The following is a 23,870-nucleotide window of genomic DNA, read 5'->3' as shown; positions in this document are numbered from 1 at the left end:
TCCTGACACCGAAAAGTATTCGACGCGTAAAATAAAAAAAAATAGCTTCAGATTAAACTGCAAAGCTTAAACGAGTCATTAATTTTAAGTACTAAATAAAAAAAGGAAACCTCGAAGGATGAAATCTTGCGTTTTATTTTAGTTAAAACCTTGAGACATGAGGCCGAATTATTTGTAGAATAATTTAATTGAAAATACTTCCACGTTTACATTTTTCATTTACCATTCACTTCGTTTCGAATTCTACACAATTTTCGTGTTCACTGACGACTGTTGCTTATATAATCCTTAGTATTTTTAGAATCACGACTGCTCTATTTATTGTTTGTTTAAGTCCAGCTTAAATTCGATCGCGATAAAAATGCGCTGGATAGTGGTTCCGAAACGTGCATGCTCATAACGCGCTCCACTGGCAATTTCGTATATGGAAGGTATTTATTAAATCACAACTAGTTTCATCATTGTCAAAGTCATCATATTGGGTAGGTAAATAATAATTAAAGGAAAAGGATTGTTTGAAGCTACAAATGCATTTTTAATAACCTAAAATAAAACAAGGGATTAATTTTGTAAAAATATTTTATTTTTATACATATTTACAACGAAATAACTTAAGCAAGAGTAATATACAAAATGTATTGAAACTTGACTTCCAATGAAATGAAATTGACTATTACAAAAGAAATACTGATTTAAATTAAGAATTTCGGACCACAACCAACATAATCGACTTTCTAAATCCCTACTCTTAAGACCTTCAAAATTGTTTAAGATAACATCTCATTTTTCAATTATTACAATATTAATCAATTTCGTTATTAATTAACCCTATTAATCACGAACACGTCTCATGTTGTCTACATTAATATTCAAAATCGTACCGTGTACAAAATTCACCTACAGTCTGTTCTTTTTGCAAATCAATAGATTCGTGCGGCTTCGAATATTTACAATGTTTTATTTATTAATTATACTAAGCCAGTTCATTGACATCATCTGAATATTAAAATCCAGATTGCGGCTATGAATGTGTGTAGCATCTTTTTGTGATTGAGCTGAGCGTCACTGGAAAGCGCACTCGCGTGGCATTCGGCTTCGTCAGCGCGGAGTTGTAGAAGCGGTATCCTTCGTCCGAGTTGATCTTTACAAGACGCTTCACGCACTGCTCTCCTCAACTCTGCCCCTGCTTCGTTCTCTTGCAACCAGCGTCGTAGCCATGCACCCAGCCACGCTAGTTCACATTCACATTCCAATGGATTTCCCGTTAAAATCAAGCCACCTGGTTGTTTTAGAACAGAATATTAATTCCAACATAAAGCAATCTATTTTTATGTAATTAGTATTATGGTAGGAGGGACGGATTTCATTAATACTTTTCCATTTACTAGCTTGTCAGTCGAGACTATCGCAAAAGTTTCGAGTGGCATATTAAGAATTAAAACTCATTACGTTGCGTTGCTAGGCCTATGTATATGTATATACTCTGTGGCGAGGGGCTTTGTAAATTTTAATAATAAAATAGCTTTCACTAACCACGATTTACAAGTTTACACAGTGTAAGTAATTAAGTAATTACAGCTTACTGTAAATAAATAACGAATATTACTCTTCGCCTTATCATACAGAAATTAATAAGGAATATTCTATTAAAATATTATGATTTTACAAAGAAGCATTCTCAAATGATTAAAAAAATAAACGAAAATCTTTGTCAACTAAAAATAAACATACCTGACAGTAGCTTGGTTGCAACTTGACTCCAACTTGTGAAATTCGGATAGAATATGGCTGGGTTGAGAGTGGAGAGTTGATTGTGGCTGATGTCAATACCTAGTTGAGGTATTTGGCCCAGATGTCTCATAAAAGCCATTGGCAATTTTCTTAACGATGTCATTGTGATTCTCAAGAATAATTCTTGATTCCGAGCGAAGGCGTGAAAAGCATCGTCTGAAATTCTTTGAAGTTTGATTCCTCTAATTTCTAGGTACCGAACGTTCTTGGCATCAATTTCATGAAGCTGGCTATCGATTACTTCATCAGTCCAGAATATTATCAATTTATACAAAGAAGGAAGTGAAGAAGTAATATTGGATATTCGGAAAGAGGAGTGATTTATATTAGACCAAGTTTGAATATATAGGGATCGCAAAGACATCAAGGGACGGAAGGAATCTGGATCCACAATATCTAAGTATTTCAAACCATTTAAATTTAAATGAGATAAATTACTTAACCATTTGAAACTATTCTGTGTAATCCTAACTATAGGGTTGTAAGAGACGTCGAGCGTATTTAAATTATTTAAATGAATCCACATCTTTGGCACTAAAGAGGTAAGACGATTGTGACTTAAATCTAAATGGCGAAGATTCACTAGTCGCTTTACATCAATATCCTTAAAACTGTTAATGTAATTTGACGTTAAATTGAGACTAGTTAAGTTCATCAAGGGTAGATAAGGCACCGACTTTAAGCTTACATTTGCAAGGTTCAAATGCCTCAAGTTTGGGAGGTTGTGAAACAACTCCTTAAAGTTGGCCTTTATAGAGTTAGAACTCAGATCCAGTTGACGCAGCCCACCAAGACTCGAAAACGTGTTATCGGATAACACCGTTAAAAGATTTTTACCCAAGTTCAAGTTTAATAAGAATTGTGTGTTACGAAAAATGTTGCTGTCCAAATACTCGATTCGGTTCTCTGATAAATCTAGATAACGCAAAGTAAAGCCAATCTGTGAAAGAGCTGTTACTGGGAAGATAGATATTTCATTGTGGCTTAAATCTAAATGTTCGATTATCGTATTTTTAAAGATATCTCGGGGTAGTAATCGTAAATTGTTGTGATTTAAGTTTAAATATCTTAATTTGTTTAGATTATAAAACTGTTCCACTGACAGCTGAGAAATAGCATTGAATGATAAATCTAAGATTTGTAAAAATACAAGGTTTGTAAATGCTTTCTTTTTTATTAAATGTATTTCGTTTTTGTGTAAATCTACTATCTCTAAAAATGTGGCCTCACCGAATACTTCATTAGGTATTTGCACGATTCTATTATAAGATAAAATTATTTGTCGAATTGAAAATTCTATCGCTAATAATAAACTATTTGGCACTTGATGCATACAGTTATGTGAACCATCAAAAATGTTGATAGGTAAAATTGTTTCACCCTCAATATGGTGAATGCAATTTCTACTAACATTTAATGTAAACGTTACACCGGAACCTGAAATGTTATGAAATGAAGCCAACGACAAATACGTGAAGTTGTTTCCTTGAAGCTCTAATACTTCCAATTTCGGTAAATTCGTGAAGGTCTCAGTTTCCATCGTATCGATTATGTTACCCGCCAGAGATAAATATCTTAAATTCGGTAAGTTTGCGAAACTGTGCTTAGTTAAGTTGTTGATTCGATTATAAGATAAATCCAAGTTTCTTAACTCTGGCATATGAGCAAACGTTTCTCTTTGTATGTAGCTTAAAAAGTTAAAGGACATTCTTATATTGCTTAGAGATAAAGTGAAATTATATGGATATGTGGTTATAATATCAACAATTCTATTGTATTCCATGTTCAAATATTTAAGATTAGGAAATGAAACAAGCTCGGATAGTTTTAAAATATGAAAATCATTGTTGTCGAAGGAAAGCCAGCTGAGAAAATCTAGGTTTTCTTCAATTTCAAAAGGAAAAAATCCACTGAATAATGTAGAAGAAGATTCCAATATGTGTAAAGAACCGGTAACGTTCGCAAAAGATTGTGGGTGAATGTAATACAAGTCGTTGAAACTCAGATTTATCTCTTTGAGCGGCATATTTGCTGGAAAAACATTCGAATAGATTTGTGCAACTCTGTTACCTCTTAAGTTTACAGTTCCCAGGGCTGTGGCCCAATCTAAAAAGTCGTTGGGTAACAAATTAGATATCTTGTTGTAGCTTAGGTCCAGATAACGAATGGAACCAGGCTCAAGTGTTTGTAGCACGGCGGGTATTGAAGTTAAAAAGTTTCCAGCCAACGAGAGCGTCTGAATCCGAGCAGGCAGTAGGGGTGATTCTTCTAGTCGGTTGTAAGCTAGAGATAAATGACGAAGTCGACCGACTAGAGCCAGACTGTCCGGCAAGTGGAACAAATTGTTGTGTTCCAATTCTAAATGTTCAAGTGAATTTCTCAGTGACAAAAACAGATCGCGGCTTACGGAATTGAGTTTGTTATACGAAACGGACAGTTTCTCGATTCGAATGTTTGTAAACAATAACTTCGGTATTGTGCTCAGTTCGTTTAAATCTAAAATTATTTGTCGTATTTGAATTTCATGGAAAATGTCAATGTCAGAACTGTCATTTATATTATTGTTACTTAAATCCAGTTTTTCCAGCTTTTTACTTTTGTTATGATGACATGGAGTGTTGGCGTTCAATCTTACATAATTATGTCTTAAATTGATGGACTGTAAACGAGGTAGATTAAAAATCAAATCACAGGATAATTCAAATAAAAAGTTATTGGAGAGCTTGAGGAGTGTCAAGGATTGTGGCAAGGAATCTGAACTGATACTTCTTATATGATTTCCTTCCAAATCTAATTGTAAGAGATGGTGCAGTGATGATAAAGCTTGAGATTTCAGAAAAATAATTTGATTGTTGCTCAGCGATAAGCTCGTGAGAGTCTCTTCTAGGTGATGCCAATTAACTTCGAGCCCAATGTACACTATGTTGTTACTAAAAGAAACAATTCCAACATTAATTATTCGAACAAACAAAGTTTAATTAAAATGAACTCAATTTTGAAACGTATGCTCACTTCTGCAAATTCAACCAGTTCAAAACTTTTAAATCTTTTAAGCCTTGTTGCGGTATTTCAGTGAACTCATTGTAACCAAGGTCTAGAGACGCCAGCGATGACGCCATCGAACTGGAAGAGAATTAACCAAAATTGTTAAATTTCTGTAAGATTGTTTAATTAATTAAGTTTTATGATTGTAAATGTTACCTAAAGGCGTGTTGTTCTATATGATGCAATTTATTAGCTACTAGAACTAAAGTTTGCAGTTTCAAACCATCTAGAGCACTTTCCGAGAGCACTTCTAGGTTAGACATGCTCACGTCTAGGTGTTGAAGCTCTATCCGAGGCCATTCTGGAAGATAAATTTATGACGTATTATTTAATCATTTATTATTTATTTTTTATTGCCCTTCAGCAATGCCAGGGGCAGAGCCAAGACTTTGCCTACCGTTTACCTAATTTAGAACATTCATTTAATATTTCTGTAAGAGCCCTGCCAATCCTAAAAAAAGTATAATTTGAAGAAATTTTAGACCTGAAAAATATCATTTTTATGAATGTTATAGAAGAATGGATTCATGGCGAAAAATAAACACAAACTACAAAATTTCATTTGGGTTTCATTGGGACAGTTTAACCAATGTTTCACAAATCGACTTCAGTACTATTTTTATTAACAAAATAGTGGACGTTTCAATCCTTAATATTTCAAATATCTTTACGAGGTTGACATAGCAAATAATATATTGAAATTACTTGTGATAGACATTTAGGACTTACCTGGAAATCTGTGTAAAGGTACCGCGATGCAAGACATGTGAGCAGTTCTGCAAGAGCAGAGCGGGCTACCCGTACAGGGCTCCAGTTTCTCTGGCGCCAGTGCACCCACCAAAAGGCATGCCAACAGCACCGCCACGTGTAGCGCCCACCGCGCACTGCCATCTCCCAACACCATCACTAGAAACAAATCACTAGTAAAAAAGGTTTTTCGATAATGTATACATCTGAACAAGAACAAGATTGCTGTAGAAGATCAACTGTGTTTACAGTTCTCCTGGTTGTAGAATTGCTGGTTTTTTAAATAAGTAATATTAAAAAAGTTATTATGATAATTCATGTCTGTTCATTAATTTAATTAATTCAAAGATTTGTTGGAAAAGAGTTATATAGTTATAGACTTCCATTTCCGGAGTTCCCAATTTTCGTTTTTGTAATACTTTTGATCTTGAACAAAAGATTAATATAATATAGTAATTATAATTTAAATTACGCACTTTCTGTATTACGTTTGACATTGTATTTGGTTAAATTGCAAATCTCACAATGGTTCTGTAAAATGTCCCAAATTATACGTTATGTGAAACCTTTCACATTATCCTTCCGAAATCCCCTGGTGCGATATTAAAGTTTCATCTACGGTAAAACGATTTATTAAATTGCGAATACTGACTTCGATACTGCCAAATGAATTCAATCGTATTCAGGTCGCGAAAAAAAAAGTGAAACTCTTTCAATAATGCAGTAATAAATAGTTCGTAGAAAAACCATTATTGAATGGTTTTTTTAAATATCCTTTCACTTATCTCACTATTTCGCATTTTTTTTTTCTTTTTGTACTTTAATATCTGATCGTGAGATATATTCAAATTTGCAAGTCTTATTGGTTAAAAAAAGTGGGTAATTAATCGAAAAATTCCTTCCAAACAAACAATTCAGAATGCGAACTCCGTAAAAACATGGTAAAGTGTATTTATAAATTCAAATATCGTGTGATATATTTTAAAAAGCTTGCCGCTCCGGAGGCTTTCAATCCACTGTAATACTATCTATATATTAATACGTGAAGCAAAAACTTTGTACACCTTTTTACGGAAATTGCGCGGACGAAAAAAGTATGAAATTGCCCACTCTTATAGAGAATATAGAGAGGGAGTGCAGGATGTTAATATTTTTTTAAATTATGCATTAATATCACATTAAATCAACTAAAAAACACAATACACACACTACCATGTTTTTGACACACACGCATGCATACTACAAGTATCGTCATATTTGTTTATTGTCAAACTTTTCTTATTGCTTATAGCCGGTGGTTTATTTGCGAATACATTAAATATTGTTTTTTCTTTATTAACATTTGTCTAAAGTGTAGTCTTGGCGAAATCTGTGATTATAGTAGTATAATAGTCTTTGACAGTAGAATCATAATATCTAGTGTACAAGCTTATAATTTCAATTAATTATGGTCGAATTTCGACTGCCGGGGGACCACTACTAATTTTAAATAAGACATTTTTAGATTGAAATTGGTTGAGCACTCGATTTAAATTACATAAGCTTGTGTTGAGAAAATAAAGAATACAGTGGTGCCGGAGGTAACGTTAGGTAGAAAAATGAACACAGCGTTCGAGGATGCATTTTGTGTTTCGAGTGTGGTTTCAAATTGGATTGCAATTGCGAACTGTGGTAATTGTACTTTTGTTTTCAATATTATCACGTTATTGCTCCTAGTTTTAAAGTTAATTGGACTGTTCACGTTTTATGTTAAATAAAAAGCACATTCAGAATCTTCTTCGTATATGACATAGATTAAGATTATTTGGGGAGATATACGACAAAGGGTAGATCTTCCACCGAGCGGGTGATATTGCTCGGTAGACCGCCGGTCCAAATGTAGTTGTTCGGAACTTGTATATATGCGCTTTATCTTGAAAATGTCGTAAGCGAGATTCAGGCATCTGTCAATTATCTTGCGTTGTATGATGGCTACCCGCCACATCACTCCCCTCCGAGACTGGAGGTCGTATCATTTTTAGTTAGCGTTGTCCGTGCTGAGATTAGCTTGCAAGGGCCAGTGCTGCTCGAAACCTGCGGTGAGTCGAGGTTGAGCTTGAATGGTTAAAGTATTGCTTCCACTCTGGAAATTTTGAGTCTATTAACTTGTCACTTGCGGATATAGACTGGGACAGCTTTTTACTAAATTTTTCCATTGACGAGGCCCTCGATAATTTTTATAAGATCTTATATGACGTAATCGATAAGCACGTTCCTCGAAAGTATTATGCTGCTAGTTTGTTCCCACCCTGGTACACATCCCCGTTAAAAAAAGTTTTGAAGGAAAAATACAAGTTTTTGAAAAAATACCAGAAATACAGCAATACTGACGATTATGAAACCTTTTCTCTCCTCCGTAAGAGAGCTAAAATATTGGAAGATGACTGTTATAGAGCTTATATCGCGTCGGTCGAAAGTTCTATCTTAAAGGACCCTAAGTTCTTCTGGAGATTTGTTAAAACTAACAAAGGTAGCGTAAATAACCTTCCGTCTACTCTCACATACGAAGGACAAACAACTGACTCTGGGGACGTTATCTGTAATCTTTTTTGTGAATACTTCCAATCAAATTTCCTTAATACTGCTACGGCTGATCACAGTACTACTGACCAGCTCCTGGGTGTTAATACAAACATTGCACACTCTGACTGCATATCCAGTATTGAAATTGATCCGGCTGAGATTTTGAAACTGCTAAAGGCTTTAGATCTGTCAAAAGCAGCAGGTCCTGATAAGATTCCACCCCTATTCATAGTTAGGTGTTCTGAGAACTTGCTTGCACCATTGGTCATACTTTACCGTAGGTCAATTCATGAAGGAATCGTACCTGTGATCTGGAAATCTGCGTTCATAACACCTGTTCACAAAAAAGGCAATAAAGAAAATATAAAAAATTATAGGCCTATATCCAAATTGTGCTTATTTGCTAAACTGTTTGAACGAGTTGTGTATTCACAGTTGTACGCTTTTTTAAAACCTACCTTCATAGCGCAACAACATGGTTTCTTGAAGAATAGATCGACTACCACTAACTTAGTTACCTTCACGGAATATCTCACACGTAATATGGATTCTGGTGGTCAAGTTGATGCTGTCTTTACTGATTTCAGTAAGGCATTCGACCGCATCGATCACACGATTCTGCTACAAAAGCTCTTTAATGCTGGAATTCATGGTAGTCTCTTCAGGTGGTTTTCTTCTTATGTTGAAAATAGATCACAAAAGGTTGTGGTCAACGGACATGCTTCTTCCTGGAGTGGGATCCCTTCTGGTGTTCCTCAAGGGTCTCTGCTCGGCCCGTTGATGTTTAATATCTTTATAAATGATATAGGTACATGTTTTCGGTCTTCGGACTTCCTCTTGTATGCGGATGACATGAAAGTTTATAGAAAAGTTAACTCTGCCAATGATTGTCAGATGATACAGGAGGATCTTTTAAGACTCGAGGAATATTGTCACCTTAATAAATTAGACCTCAACGTTTCGAAGTGTTTTGCCATGACCTTCACACATAAGACTACACCTGTTAAGTTCACATATCAGCTTATAGGAACCAATCTGGCAAATGTAGATGAATTTTGCGATTTGGGGGTAACACATGATAGGAAACTGTCTTATGAGAAGCATATAGACAATATAGTAAAAAGAGCCTATATATCATTAGGTTTTATCAAGCGGCTTGGTGCGCAATTTACTAGTGCTAAAATTTTTAAGGTGCTGTACTGTGCATATGTGCGCAGTATCCTAGAGTATTGTTCGCAGGTATGGAATCCGCGATATAAAATTTATATAAATAGATTGGAGACCATACAGACCAAATTCATGAGGTTTCTTCAATTTAAAACTAAAGTGTATGATCCCGACTACGAGACGAGATGTAGAAGGCATCACATACTTCCACTGGAGGAAAGACGTAGGATAGCTGATATTGTTCTTTATAGCAAAATAGCTCAGTCTGAGGTGGACTCGTCTTATCTTCTATCGTTGTTATGTTTAAGGGTGCCCCCGAGAACCATAATGCGCGAGAGCCGTCAATCATCTCGTCTCGGAGTACCTCGTGGTGGTACAAATTACAGACGTAATGCATTCTTTATAAGAGCTGCTAACAGTTTCAATGCTCTAGCTGACTTCCCTGAACTGGACATTTTCAACACTTCTACTAAGAGTATTAGGAGAACATTAGTCAGTCGATGGTTGAATGCAAATATTTAATTAATTATTTTCTATTTACTACGTTTTTCTGTTTTTTTTTTCTTTCTCAAACTGTTTTATTTTAGTTTTACGTTTTACTTTAATTATTTAATTCTAGGCGATGCGACGCCACAATCCTTTATACTTTATAGTTATTTAAATGCGGAGACATTTAAATGGTGTTTAGTTGTAAGTTTAGAGTTTATATAGTTTAAGTTCACTGTTTGTCTTCCTAATAAAATAAAATAAAATAAAATAAAAATAAAATACTGCGTGCGTGTCGCCAGTGCTGCTCGAAGTTTGCAGTAAGTCGAAACTGAGCTTAATGCTGCGTGATTGTTGCCAGTGCTGCTCGAAGTCTGCGGTGAGTCGAGACTGAGCTTGAATGTTGCGTGCGTGTCGTGCGTAGTCCATGTGATGCAGAGCTGCCACGCCGGAGATGTGTGACCCCAAGCGTTGATGACCCGGTCGTGGGCTGCGATGAACTGTAGCGGCGTGTTGAGGCAGTGAAGTTGCGTGCTGTAGGACCAGGAAGCGCGGTGAGTCGGCTGCGATGGTCCTGTTGAGGCTGCGATGCTGGCTTGCTGTGGGACGACTGTCAATGACGTGCTTTTATCTGCGAGAATGCGGGGATTGCGGTAGCCGAAGTTCTTGATGCGCTGATGATGAATCAGAAGGCTGCGTGTTCACATCTCGTCGCAGGTCACCAGTTTGGGGAGTTTACGACGAAAGGAAAGATCTTCCACCAAGCGGATGATATTTGCTCGGTAGACCGCCGGTCCAAATGTAGTTGTTCGGAACTTGTATATATGCGCTTTATCTTGAAAATGTCGTAAGCGAGATTCAGGCGTCTGTCAATTATCTTGCGTTGTGTGATGGCTACCCGCCACAATTAAATGTCATGTGTTTTTTTTGTTTAAATATTATATCTTATATTGCGGTTAAATCGGTATGATTTAAAAATTTGCAATGATGATGGTCTAGTCTTATCATTCAATCCGACAATTGTTCTATCAGGGCTTCTAAGATTGATTGAGTCCCGTCACAAAGTCCAAAGAAGAAATCACAATTTCAATAGAAATTTATAATACTACTGTACCGAATGAAGTGAAATGTGGTTGATATCACAAATAAGGTTTGGCCTCAAGGTGCGTGGGGCTGTGTTCACCATTCAACAGCATGAGGATTCGAGCTCGTTGCCCATATGTCTAGTCAGAGGTTTAAATATTTTATTTTATTTAATAGTCAAGCATGTTGCTGTTGTTGATTTTAATGACATTACAACCACTCTTTTGCATAGAAAAGTTACAGAATTCAATATCACAAATCTGAAGAGAAAATAAAGTATTCCAAGCATTCGGTATTAAGGCAAAAAGCTAAGAACATCTTATTACGAAAGGACATCTTACCGAAGTGTTTTTCACGAAAATAAGTTGGAAATTATTTTAAGTCATTCGAAGCCGTATTAAGTAGCACAAAACTTTTTTTCCAGAGATTTTGAAGTTAAATGGTTATCTGCAAAATTCCCTAATGCGGTAATCGGATTATTCTTCATCTTAAGTGTATTTGCAAATCTTTGAATTTATTCAATGAGAGTAGATTTTGCCATCCGTCATTTTGTCAATTTGGCATCCGGGAAAATTGTATTCGAAAATTTTACTCTGAATCAGAAGAATATAATATAAAATACGTGTTGCAACAAATTAGGTTACTGATGTTTCCTTAAATTCTATTACATATAGAATATCGTTCTCTTGAATTTTTTTCGGAATGCAATATGATAAATATTTTTTCTAACTAATACTTTTAAATACCTGAAATAAGGAATGATCTGAAATAATGGTTTTATTTATCGGTCGAAAATTTCCACTGTATCATGATTTATCCGATCAAAAATAATTGGTTCGTCGTAAAGTATAGGACGGTTTGACTTTGTATATAAACGTTTACATAATGAATAGTTTACAAGTAATAAGATTTATGAGAGTGTATGACATATCAGAATCCAACACCCTGCTTATTTCTGGCGTGAAGTAGAAGGGTGACACACTCGACATAAAAATTAATTGAGACTTTGACCCTTTATTTTTGATTAGGTAGTGTGCGTAGTGGCATTAAGTGGGCCATAGCCTATTTGCTCATTTAGAGAAAATCCAAAAGATGCTTATTGTCAACTATTTATGGCTATGTCCATAATAGCCGCCATAGTCTCTTTACGGAATTTAAATAAATTATTTACCCAACTTTTGAGCTCCATACTAAAAACGCGTAGACATCTCTACATACGCATGTATCAACTTTACGGTTCTAACTTCAGGAAAGCCTTGACACGAGAATAAATTAAAACTTTACCTATTTTGACTTCATAAAAAACGCTTGAAGATAAAAGTCCATATTTAATAAAGTTAGTCATGGCTGTTACGAAAATATACATATTAACCAGGAACTGTATCGGCATCAAATAAATCTTATCTATCACGTAAACCTGACTGAATTCAAATTTGAGACAGTTATATCATCACATTATATTATTAGAAATGAAAAATGTCAATTGATAAAGTAGTCCTAAGTATTTTAATCGTATATTAAATCGTTCGTACAGGAGGAAAGCATATTTACCACTTTGGCAGGACTGTGAACTCAACCTGTGCGTGCTCCTAATAGGGAGGTAAGAGGAGAGAGTGAGTAGGATAGTAATCATAAATGGATTATTTAAAAGACTGCGACCCGGGCAGACTTTCGGCATGTCTGTTACTGAAATGTCTATTGTAATATTAAGAGTTAACGGTTTTTTTAAATGGTATTTTGGAACCAAGTTCCTTATGGGACGATGCGGAGGGGTACCCTAACCGGGAAAAAACGTCCGTAACGTAAGATGTTTATTAGTAATGAACACAGTGTACGACTTAACTTTGTGATAACATTCATTGACCACAATCTCAGAGCGTTCGTTTGCGCAACACGCTAACTCTTTTGCTAATAACCGTGAATGAAGTGTACCACAATAAGTTCGCACGTTACCGATTGACCGTGGGTTGTTGCGAAACCTCCAGTTTTATTTTCTTTATACCACGAATAGAACTCGAATATGAAGGAAGGACTACTGATGCCCTAAACGTCTCTCAGTTTTCTCAGGACAGGTGGACGAGCACGAGCTAAGCCGGAAAGAGTGGGTTTTGCTAACGTATGCCTCCATAGACCTACCAAATTGAGGGCAGCTCTTCTTTGCGAATGCATCTTTTATGGTAGGCGGTGGCTTGGCTCTGCCCATGGCATTGCTAACGTCCATGAGCGACGGTAACTGCTTATCACCAGATGGGCGGTACGCTCGTCTGCCTGCAAGGCAAAAAAAAAAAGACGTGTGGTGTCGTGGGACACCGGATAGGCACGAGGTTCCTTATTATAAAAATATTAATTTTTAGTTCTATTCGAGGTATAAAGAAAATAACTATTCGGGTATACTTTTTTATTATGATTTTTTTATTGATAAATATAAAAATAATCGCAACGGTTAACCACTTCGCAGTGCAATGGAGCAGTCTCGCTCTGGGGGAACCGCTTGCATGATCACGGTATCTCTTACGCCAGATAAGTATTATTAAGCAAGAGAAATACGAGAAGGTCTATCAACTGTGTAACATCTCGTCACCGCGATTCAGGAATTGTTGAATTTACGTGCAGCGACATCTGTTGATAGCAAACTAAATAGAAAAAATCTTACGTTACGGACGGTTTTTCCCGGTTAGAGTACCCCTCCGCATCGTCCCATAAGGAACTTCGTTCCAAAAATATATATTTCTTAAGCGACTAAGAAAATATTCACCCTTAGATTTTTAAGTAATACATAATTGAAATGGTTCGACTCTGAGTATGGTATTCTAAATTACCGGTAATTACTAAACCGGCACTCAACGAGATTACCAGTATAGTATCATAAAAAATAGTAGAAAAAATCTGCCGATGTTTTTAATGCCATTAGAAACACAATTATAGCAATAATTTTTCCTTTAACGAAAAATCTTCGTATCAAAAAAGCTTAATTAATAAAGAAAAATATAAATATTTAAGTAAAAGGCAAAACTGACTAAATTCTGAAATTTACGGGCTTATTTCCACATTGGCTTTTGTCGCTTTTAAGTGACATTTATTGTTAAAATAAATTTGTAAAGCTTTTTGATCTTGTTAGGCAGTCTTCGACCCCATAGCTCATGGCGATTTTTATTTTAATGGGTTCTACGGTTATTTCCCATTACTAGATTAGCTGTTAAAGCGTCTAAATCACAAAAAATATGACATGGACCGTTAATATTTTATTATACTAAAAGTCTATTATTAAATTTTATACTACGTCTTCTTTTGTCTTTGTCTTAGAGTTGTATAAAATGCAGAGACCTTTTTTTTTTCTTCCTATCTAAGCTAAGAGCCTTAAGAGGCTGTTTCAGTGTATCCTTAACTAGTAGGTGAGCTCGCGGGGCTCAAACCTGACGACGTTGCTAACACGATCCCTAGCAAGAGCCGTGCTTCGCAGAATCTACCACCGGATCAGAAACGCGACCCACTGAGAAGATCCGGCGAGAAACCCAGTGGACTATGTCTGAGGGTTAAAGCTAGGCCAGTTTCCGTTAGGTGTTCAGTAATTATACGTTTGGGCTAAAACTGATTAATCATTGGAAGTCTTGTTTTATTCGAGAGTCACGCCCTGCGCATTTCCCTTCTTCCTCCATTCGTAGCTAACTCACCACTGAATTATGACTAATAAATCTTGAATTAATTTTCTAATTGGAGGAGCTAAATGATATTCGATGCATATATTCTCCATTAAGAATTGCTATTTATCGCTCCCAATAATATATTTAATGTACTAGTACTGGCAACGATCACAGTGTCAATAGGTAAATGGGAAAGTTGTGGCTTGCACAAAAAACTGTGCAACCGTATATCGAATTGTGCGCAGCGAATGGATTTAGATGAAATGAACATGAAATTTAGCTCCAACGTTATTATATTATACAGTTTTTTTCCTAAATTAAGACAACGGAGTCCTAAAAAGGACGTAAGTGTATCTGTTGTATTTCATTCATTAATTTGAATTCATTTTTTGATGAGTTCCAAATCGGAACGGAGAGACTGCAAAACTGTCAATTCATATTGATCGGTTGAAATTTGTAATACACGTGTGGTAATATGTCAATTTAATTGTCAATTTAATCATTTACTTTACAGAAGATTAGTGGTGTTTACAGTAGGCAGGTCGTAGGCTGGAATGTCTCTGAGCCCTAAAATATGTTCAGGTTTTATTGGCGTTCGCTTCATGAAAATTTATACATGTAAAAAATACCTTTCGATCAAAAAATATTTCATTTAACATGATAGCTATATGAAATACGACTGTACCCAACTGCTATTTTATTCCTGTATTTCGTTAACTTGCTAACTTTGCTACTTCGATCAATAATACTACTAGATTTCCGATTAGCGCTTCAAAAACGGCCCGAAAAATAAGACCACAAATTTATTTATGGTCTTATTTCAAATTAGTATGGTCCAATCATAGCCAACACTAAGACGTCAAAACGCTGCACAGCGCGTTCAAAAAAAAAATTTTTTTCTAAGAAATGATGATGTTTTCGAGTCTGAAAACGTGGCCACTCGAGCGTCTTATTTTTGTACCTGATCCTTAATCTAGTACTATTATTGATCGAAGCTTTGCTAATTTTGTTTGCCTTCTAGCTGCATATTGTTACCGATATAGTTTAAATATCTAAAAATTTGTCTGTATAATTTTTATTGCTTAGATGGGTGGGCGAGCTCACGGCCTATCTGGTGGTTACCGGAGCCCATAGACATCAATAACGCAAATGCCGCCCCCTTTTGAGACATGGGTTCTAAGATTCTGATTTTACAGTACAACGGCTGCCCCAACCTTCAAGCCGAAACACATTGATGCTCACGGCAGAAATAGACAGGGTGACAGGAACAGATACGTTTCAATAATTTTAAAATACCAACATTAGCATAAATATTTTACGTTATTATAACGATGGCTGTTAGAATTTAAAAAAGTATGAATAAATGAGAAACAGATGTTAAATATTTTCTCAAATACATTCTATAAATAACTGCCGCAGTTTTACGTAAGTGTCCTTGATTACTCCGTTCATCTCTAATTGTAACAAAATTAAATCTACGAGTATAATTGCCGCGATGACCAGCTCTGCTGAGCACCTGCGATATAATATGAATTCAAGATAATGAATTTATTATTTAGATACACTAAAAGGTTTTCATTTCTATTTATGAATTTTTAATTTTGATACGCACGAAAGATGTTTTAATGCTCGTTAATAAATTATAAAAACGTCTGTATCGTGAATGAGGGAAGCGATTTTATATATTAATTCATTTTTCGATAATGGCAGAAAATGTATTTTCATTTTTTTTTTAATCAAAAGTTTACTTACGAATAGTTATGAAGATAAAATCACATCGCAAACTCACTATCGGCGCACTGGCTCAAATCCAAAGTTTTGAAATGTAAGTTTCAAGGAACAATTCAGTGGAACTTGATCAGTCACTTGCTCTATTCTTTGGCACAGTGTTCCTAATAGACCTGAGGAGCATTTTAAAGTTAGACCGCTTCGAGGGGCTAGTAGCAGGGAGTGTAGAGTGCAGTGAAACGACACGGCCTGTCCTCACAACTGTCGGCTACAGACTGAATGTGGAGGCCCTGAAGGCAGAGGGTGGCAACATCGACAATTCAGTATACACCTTTCAGGTACGTAAACGCAGTAGTTTGATAGTCGACACTAATTCATGAATTATTCAATCAGTATTTAATGATTGAGAAATAACTGCAATATAGGAGAAAAACTTTTAAATAGAAAGTGACTTTTTTATGATGATAATAATGATTATGAATTTATTAAAGTGGTTTTAGTTTTATTAAATTAGGCTCCGAAAGATCTTTGAAAAAAAAAAGTATGTTGTTAATAAAGTTGTATCGTTTATTCCACTTGGTGATGACGAGGGATTGCCTCAGTGGTACGAATCCCAACGGGCGAAGTATTTGCGTGAATAATGCAAACACTTGTTTCGGGTCAGGGATGTTAGGCGCGCCAAATACCAACCTTACACGCGTTATGCATGTAATGTGTTATACTCAACAAAACATTATTTTGCTTTGTTCTCATATGGTTTTGTGCGTCGATGAATGTACGAGATAAAAAGCTATAAGTACGAATTATTATTACTTAGTGCTGGTATTGCGAGTCCAACCGAATAATATGTAAACCGCCTTGCCTATTTCTGCCGCGAAGTGAAGATATTCGTGCCGGTTTTAAAGTGAGACACTGCAGTTTGACAACTAAAACTACATACTTATTAATTTCAGAATTGAGACTATCATCTAACATCACAAAGCCTGTGGAAGTTTGGTGGTTAACTATCATAGAACAGATATGAGGAATGCGAATCAGGGAGGAGGATCATAGAACACAAGATATTTGACAAAAGCCTGAGTCTCGTTAACGACATTTCAAAAAAAAAGTTTGCGTTGTGCATACAAGTTCCAAACATTAAAATTTGGACCGTCGGTCTACCGAGTAATTTCACCCGCTAGTTACTTCCAAATTGGTGAGCTGCGACGGAACAAGTTCCTTCACAGTCCACACTATATCATCAGTCAGCTGGTCGACCGAATTCAAATCGCTTGCATTTTGCCATAAATTTTCCTTTTACTAATTATTTCATAAAATGTCTTTTCATTGTATTTACTGTTGCTTTGTATCATTCAAATATAGCTTTACTCTCTTCTCCTTCTTTGTGGTTGTGTTTTATGTATATCGTAGATAAACTGAGTGTTTTAGACTGGCGGGTGGTTTAATTTTACAAAACTTTAGCAGTATTCAATTCGATGGGCTTTGAATGTCGTTTTGCACTAGACAATGAGTTAGTTTACCATTTAACAATATAAATTCACGTTTGCATTACATTTTTGAAGTACAAGTACATGGTTTAAAATAATCTTATTGATAAACTTGAATTACGACGGTTTTGATTTTCTAGTTTTTTTTGACGTGAAACCGTCTTATAATTCGATGGAGCCGGCTGCACGAAAAAACATGACTCATGCGGCGTCACCTCGCTCTGAGGCGTTCCATTTAAGGCTTGAAGTGCAAGCGAGAGCACGCAACGAGCGACAAAGAGGCACAATCGGCCTCCGCGTTCGGCAGCGTTTGACATCTGTCTCTCTCCTACTTGAGTGAGCGATGCATCCGCGTGGACAGTTGCTATACAATAATACATTTACATGTTTTCGTCAAGTATGAAGTTCAGTGAAAAGTGAATGTGGTGTCAATTGTCCATACAAAATATCTATCAAACAAATAAAACTAAAATTTTCTTTTGAAAAATGAATCCATTCCATCAGTATTTTCTTATGACGTTGTCACGTTCAACTATCTTCAGTAAACCGACTTTACAGACAACCGATTTTTTTTATGAAGAAAGGATTACTGGTGGCCCGCAAGCCTTTACAGTTTCGCCAGGACAGGTGGGCGGCCGAAGACTCAGCCAGGAGGGATGGAATTTTGCTAACAGCTGCCCGAGCTTCTCCGAAGGAGACTTAACAAGCTCAAGAGCAGTTGCTTCGCGAATGAATCTAAACTTTATAGTGTGATATAAACATACTTTCCTCTGCGCCTATTTAAACTTACCTGGAAGAAAGGGTTAACTTTCAATCAGCACAACGAAACTACTTCCGTTATTATTACTTGTGTATATATGTATTATATTATTCTTATATAATACATATTATTATATACACAAGTATCATTCTTAACTATAATACTAAATTGTGTATTTTCATGTGTATTTAAATATTATTACTTTACATGTATATTATTGTGTGTAATTATGTGTATGTATGTGTAAGCTTGAGGGTAGACATTATCTTGTTGAACACCAAGTAAAACGATGTCACCTTTTGATTCCTGATTTAATCAACAATATGTTGTTATCTTAACAATTCACTTTAACACTTGTCCAACTTTAACCAGTACGTACAACAGTCACTGAATCACACAACGTAACAAGGATATAGTAAGTGCACTGGGCAAGCGCAGTCCAACGAATGTTCATTTCAAGGCACGTTCCGCCTTTTTATACTAGCCGGCGCAGCTGGCTTATGAGTCACTTCTGTTGCAGCTGTTGTTTACGAGTGGAACGACACGGCCGGCGCGCCTGGCTTGTGTGAGTCACTCCTATTGCACGTGCTATATAACATAAATATCGTTAACGCCGTCACGGCCATACTGACGTGCGCTCGTCCTCGTGCGCGCATTCTTATGGTATGTCTGTGAACAACAAACGTGTTCGTTCATCCTGACATTAACGGATGCAACTTAAAACGTGGTCTATGATATTAACAATCTAGTACGGTTCGGTTCGCATAATTCTTCAGAAAATCCTATACTGGCTATAAATAACCTTCAGACTGCTTACATACCTGGGCCAGTTCATTTAAAACTCTTCAGGTATGTAAGTATGTCCCTTTTAACTTAGACCGGAATTGTTATCCCTTCAGTTTTTCGAACTGGACCGGATAATGCTAGACCGAATCGCAATCCCTGTAGCTAATTGTTGTGGCTAATCTGGATGAAAATCCCTATAGCCAAGCCATTGGACCGGACAGACCCTTCAATGACTTCACACTTTCTTTTTTTTTTTCCTCTTTTTTTTTTGCTAGTCCGGATTAACATCTCTCTAGCCACATACAATTCTCTTTTTTTTATTTTATTTTTTTTTATTTTCCTGTACGGTAGCGTTTGTTAAAACATTTCTTAAACCAGAACATTTATACGGAATTTCTTCAGAAATAGTGCGAGACTGACCATCGTTTTCTACATTTCCAACACCTGCACCTGAGGTGCCTGAGCTTACAGACATTGTATCACTACCCACAGACTATGTTTGCTGTATCGCTATTTGCGGACAAAAATGTCACTTCTATTGTCAGTGATAGAGTCGTCATCATTAAGATCAGTTTCATGAACAAGATTAATTAACCCATCCGTGTACGCCGTCACGTCATCGTCACTATAATTTTCAGAAATTTCTAGTAGGCCTGACGGGCCTCGAGGTATTTCACGTAAGTTTTCATGGGGAAATTTGTACACTCTATTAGAACTATTTACATGTCTCAATTTATACCTATCGTTTTCCAAAACTGCAGTAATGTTGAAGGGACCTTTACATTTTCGGTCAACTTACGAAAACAAAATCCCGGAAAAGAGTTTGACTTTAGCTTTGCCTCGACTAAACCAAGCTTCTGTTTGTGCCCTTTTTTATGTTTTCGCCAGTCTTCGACCGTGCTAAATCAAGATCTAATCTAGAGGGATTATCACTCTGTTGAAACTTTAAGATATTTCAAGTGAACTACCCTGAACGGCAAACGTCTATTCTATTGGAGTAAACCCTGTTACTCGACAACGTGCACTATTAAGGGCGAGTTGAATATCCCCTAACTGCTCTTGCCATGATTGGTCCGAGCTACTTTCAGATCAAAGAGTGACTTGTTCATGAAACCGCTTACCATTGAATAAATTACTATGGCTTTGTTTTATAAGACTACATCCTGACCCTGAATGGAACATAAAGGGGAAGCCAAAACCACTTATCTGTAACACACTGAAGCTCTGGAACACACGTTGACGTCTCTGGTTGGACCTGCCACAGCACCTGGAGCAGTGTCGTTTTTCTTCTTGTAGCGCATGGAACACCCAGAAGTTACATGGCTCGCATCACCGCACACGTAACAGCCGACTTGCAGGCGAGAGCCGGGCGCCCACGGATGAGGAGGTTGTTCAGGTTTTGCAGGCTGTATTTTTGTGAGGCAACTAGTAGCTCGAGCCTTAAGCGAATGTGTGAGAGTCAAAATTAAATCGACACCATCCAATACTTCAACTACTTTAAACGGCCCTTTAAACTTCGTATTTAATTTCGTTTGATTATGCTCTTCGTATTAATGTGTGGACGAGCTCACAGCCCACCTTGTGTTAAGTGGTTACTGGAACCCATAGACATCCACAGCCTAAACGCACCACACACCTTGAGATAGAAGTTCTAAGGTCTCAGTATAGTTACAACCGCTGCCCCACCCTTCAAACCGAAATACACCACTGCTTCACGGCAGAAATAGGCAGGGTGATGGTACCCGTGCGGTCGATGGCACTATACGGAGCACCCGTCTGGTGCCACGTCCTTACCCACGAGAACGTCGCCGCGCTGCGACGCCGGCAGCGCGCGATCGCAGTTATTCAATGATACCTCACAGTCTCCTACGAGGCGGCGCGCCCTAGCGCAAGTGCAGCCGGAGCGCGGGGGCTCCAATATCGGCAGTCCGTGCTGGAGGCGTGGTCTCGTCGTTTGGCGGACCCGTCAGCCGGCCTCTGTACCGTCGAGGCGATCTGCCCGGTTCTCGCGGACTGGGTGGGCCGCGACCGCGGAAGTCTCACCTCCGGCTACCTGTGCAGACTCACAAGACATTTTACCACCATGCAAACTTCTTACCGCAACAAATCTTACCAGCCACCACGCAAACTGCAATTTTACGGGTTCCACCTTTCTTACACGATGTTACTCCCACACTGAGGAAGCCAACCGCGAACACTTGTCAAGCACGCACAAGCACGCACTTCACCGGAAAAACCTGCATCCGCCAGCGGAACCCGAACACCGCCGCATCGCCAGACACGAACGCACCGGACGTCTTATCTTACAGGTCACGACGACTTCAGATGTGTCAATTTTTCTTCCCCACGGAAACTTGCTTGCTTTCTTGTTTGCTTGCTTGCTGGAGCCCGAAGTCATCGAACGTGTAGTGTTATTGGTATTGAATCGAGTAGATTCTAAAATTTCAGCGACAATTCACAGTCTCATGTCCTGGTTTACTGTACTAGTGCCATGTAACACTAGCAGTAGTCATTGGCTTAAAAACGATTCGTGTCGGAACTACCCACTCGTCGTGACAGATCCATTATTGCGATCGAAGTTTCACTTGAGATTTGCACTTGCCTTAATTTCTTGCAATAGCTTGTTACGTGTTGTATTTCCGTTAGTAAACGCCATGTGATGACGTCGACAGTCAAACTGGGCAACATGAGCCAGAACGTAAGATGTGACGATTTCTTCGTGGCTCAGATCTTCAATCGAGGTAACAGAGACGTTATTACACGACTTACGTATGCTGCATTCACGCTCTTGTGGCGTACCACTACTAGTATTCTGATCTGCATCATGTTTTTTTTGCTGTACTTCGAACATGTTCAAACACGTCACGCCAGTGAGAGTAGAGTCCTGATCTCACTTCTGATGTAAGCTTGAGGGTAGACATTATCTTGTTGAACACCAAGTAAAACGATGTCACCTTTTGATTCCTGATTTAATCAACAATATGTTGTTATCTTAACAATTCACTTTAACACTTGTCCAACTTTAACCAGTACGTACAACAGTCACTGAATCACACAACGTAACAAGGATATAGTAAGTGCACTGGGCAAGCGCAGTCCAACGAATGTTCATTTCAAGGCACGTTCCGCCTTTTTATACTAGCCGGCGCAGCTGGCTTATGAGTCACTTCTGTTGCAGCTGTTGTTTACGAGTGGAACGACACGGCCGGCGCGCCTGGCTTGTGTGAGTCACTCCTATTGCACGTGCTATATAACATAAATATCGTTAACGCCGTCATATGTATTTTACTATTTTATACATAGGTATATTGAATTGTAGTATGTGTATTCTATAATACTGAGATGTTATTTTAAGGAAGATTTTTGTTTTGAGTTTGTTCTTTTTTTTGTTTTGATGTTGTTGTTGTTTGTTATTCTTTTGTCAATGCACCTACCGTGCATTATCTCTGCACCACCCTATGGTCGACTGGAAGAGAATGCCCATGGCATTAAGTCCGCCTGTGTACAAGTTTTGTTTTGTGCATAAAGAATAAATAAATAAATATATGTAATTATTACTTATTGTTGTTGCTCGTATTACTACTAAGCCACTGAAGATTTCACTACTATTCCCATTATGCTAATTTAATAGATGATAGTCATATGTTCCGGTTTGGAAAGAGGAACCTCGGTTACAAAACAAAATTGAGGCTTAAACGTCATGTCGCTAGGTAAAGAGCGGTACTGACTCAGGAAATTATGCGTAGATTTGAAGTATTCCTCTGATTTACCATTCAAAAGCTTCTACAAGCGGCTTTGTTCGCATTGCCATAAACTGGATAGGGTTGTCACCCATAATTATTTTATTAGACGAAATGAAATGAGGCATTGTATCAAAGTTTCAATAAAAGTTGCTGCTTCATTAAATATAGAATGCATCGTAACTATAATACTCCAAATACAATGGGTTGTAACATTGTATTAATCCGAGAAATAAAACAATATGTAAAACAAAGGTTCACCCTATTAAAAAAAAATTGTTACAGTGACGTGTGGCTGGATTTTATCACTCTACGACACGGGAGCTGAGCCGTGAAATAAAACCGCAGAACAGTTAAGGGATGGTCATTCTGCACCACTAAATAGAGCTCGAAATCGCTCGAAGTTTTCAAGAGGCCTGTTCTTAACGGTCAGTTAGTTTTTGTGGTCGTCGTCTTCGCAGGTTCGCGTTATTTGCGTAACAAATAAATGATATTTAAACAGTGAGAGGCCCTTTATGTTGTTAAGAATTTCGTTGAGTTATTCAATGAAATATTTGAACTCCTTTGTCGTTCGTTAGACATTCAGATGATTTTATTTTTCACTTCGAGTCCCGAGGGCTTAACTTGCTTTTCGATTTCACTGGGTCCCTTTGATTTTTAGACACAATGGAAAAATTCGGTCAAGCATGAGAAGCTTATTTCGGTCGAGACGCGTTGGTAGATCGACCTAAATCTCTTTACTTGATTAAACAACAAGCCGCACTTAGATTCTGTTTTAAGTTTAAATATTCCAAATCATTGTTTGTTGTGCTACAAGTAGAAATGTCAAAAATATAATTTGATTAGG

At 37.2% G+C, this 23,870-nt stretch overlaps 1 protein-coding gene and 2 long non-coding RNA genes across 3 annotated transcripts; 1 reads left to right on the top strand and 2 right to left on the bottom strand.

Annotated features, from left to right (window-relative positions):
• Positions 1–561: 561 nt before the first annotated feature.
• LOC101746982 (chaoptin) lies at positions 562–16,528 on the bottom strand. The gene is made up of 6 exons (XM_038016893.2): positions 16,275–16,528; positions 5,566–5,742; positions 4,993–5,137; positions 4,804–4,914; positions 1,732–4,721; positions 562–1,279 (listed from the first exon to the last, which is right to left on the bottom strand). Exons 2-6 carry the CDS (start codon positions 5,738–5,740, stop codon positions 993–995), a joined length of 3,708 nt encoding a protein of 1,235 aa, XP_037872821.1. The 5' UTR covers positions 5,741–5,742; positions 16,275–16,528; the 3' UTR covers positions 562–992.
• Positions 4,715–5,897, top strand: LOC110385138 (uncharacterized). Its single transcript, XR_002430469.3, has 2 exons — positions 4,715–4,948; positions 5,584–5,897. It is a non-coding gene; the product is annotated as an uncharacterized LOC110385138 (long non-coding RNA).
• Positions 16,529–18,794: 2,266 nt separating the features above from the next.
• Positions 18,795–22,572, bottom strand: LOC134200391 (uncharacterized). The gene is made up of 2 exons (XR_009975286.1): positions 21,139–22,572; positions 18,795–20,550 (listed from the first exon to the last, which is right to left on the bottom strand). It is a non-coding gene; the product is annotated as an uncharacterized LOC134200391 (long non-coding RNA).
• Between the last annotated feature and the right edge of the window lie 1,298 nt (positions 22,573–23,870).

The sequence above is a fragment of the Bombyx mori genome, chromosome 17 (genome assembly GCF_030269925.1).
Source record: "Bombyx mori chromosome 17, ASM3026992v2".
NCBI lineage: Eukaryota > Metazoa > Arthropoda > Insecta > Lepidoptera > Bombycidae > Bombyx > Bombyx mori.
The sequence above is the reverse complement of the archived record's forward strand: the minus strand, read 5'-3'. Positions and strand labels throughout refer to the sequence as shown.

Excerpts from the sequence above, each read along its gene's own strand:
- LOC101746982 (XM_038016893.2), bottom strand. The coding sequence starts at position 5,740 with ATGGTGTTGGGAGATGGCAGTGCGCGGTGGGCGCTACACGTGGCGGTG. Across the intron at positions 5,138-5,565 it reads ACCTTTACACAGATTTCCAG|AATGGCCTCGGATAGAGCTT; the intron begins GTAAGTCCTAAA and ends TTTATCTTCCAG. Across the intron at positions 1,280-1,731 it reads TGCAACCAAGCTACTGTCAG|GTGGCTTGATTTTAACGGGA; the intron begins GTATGTTTATTT and ends TAAAACAACCAG.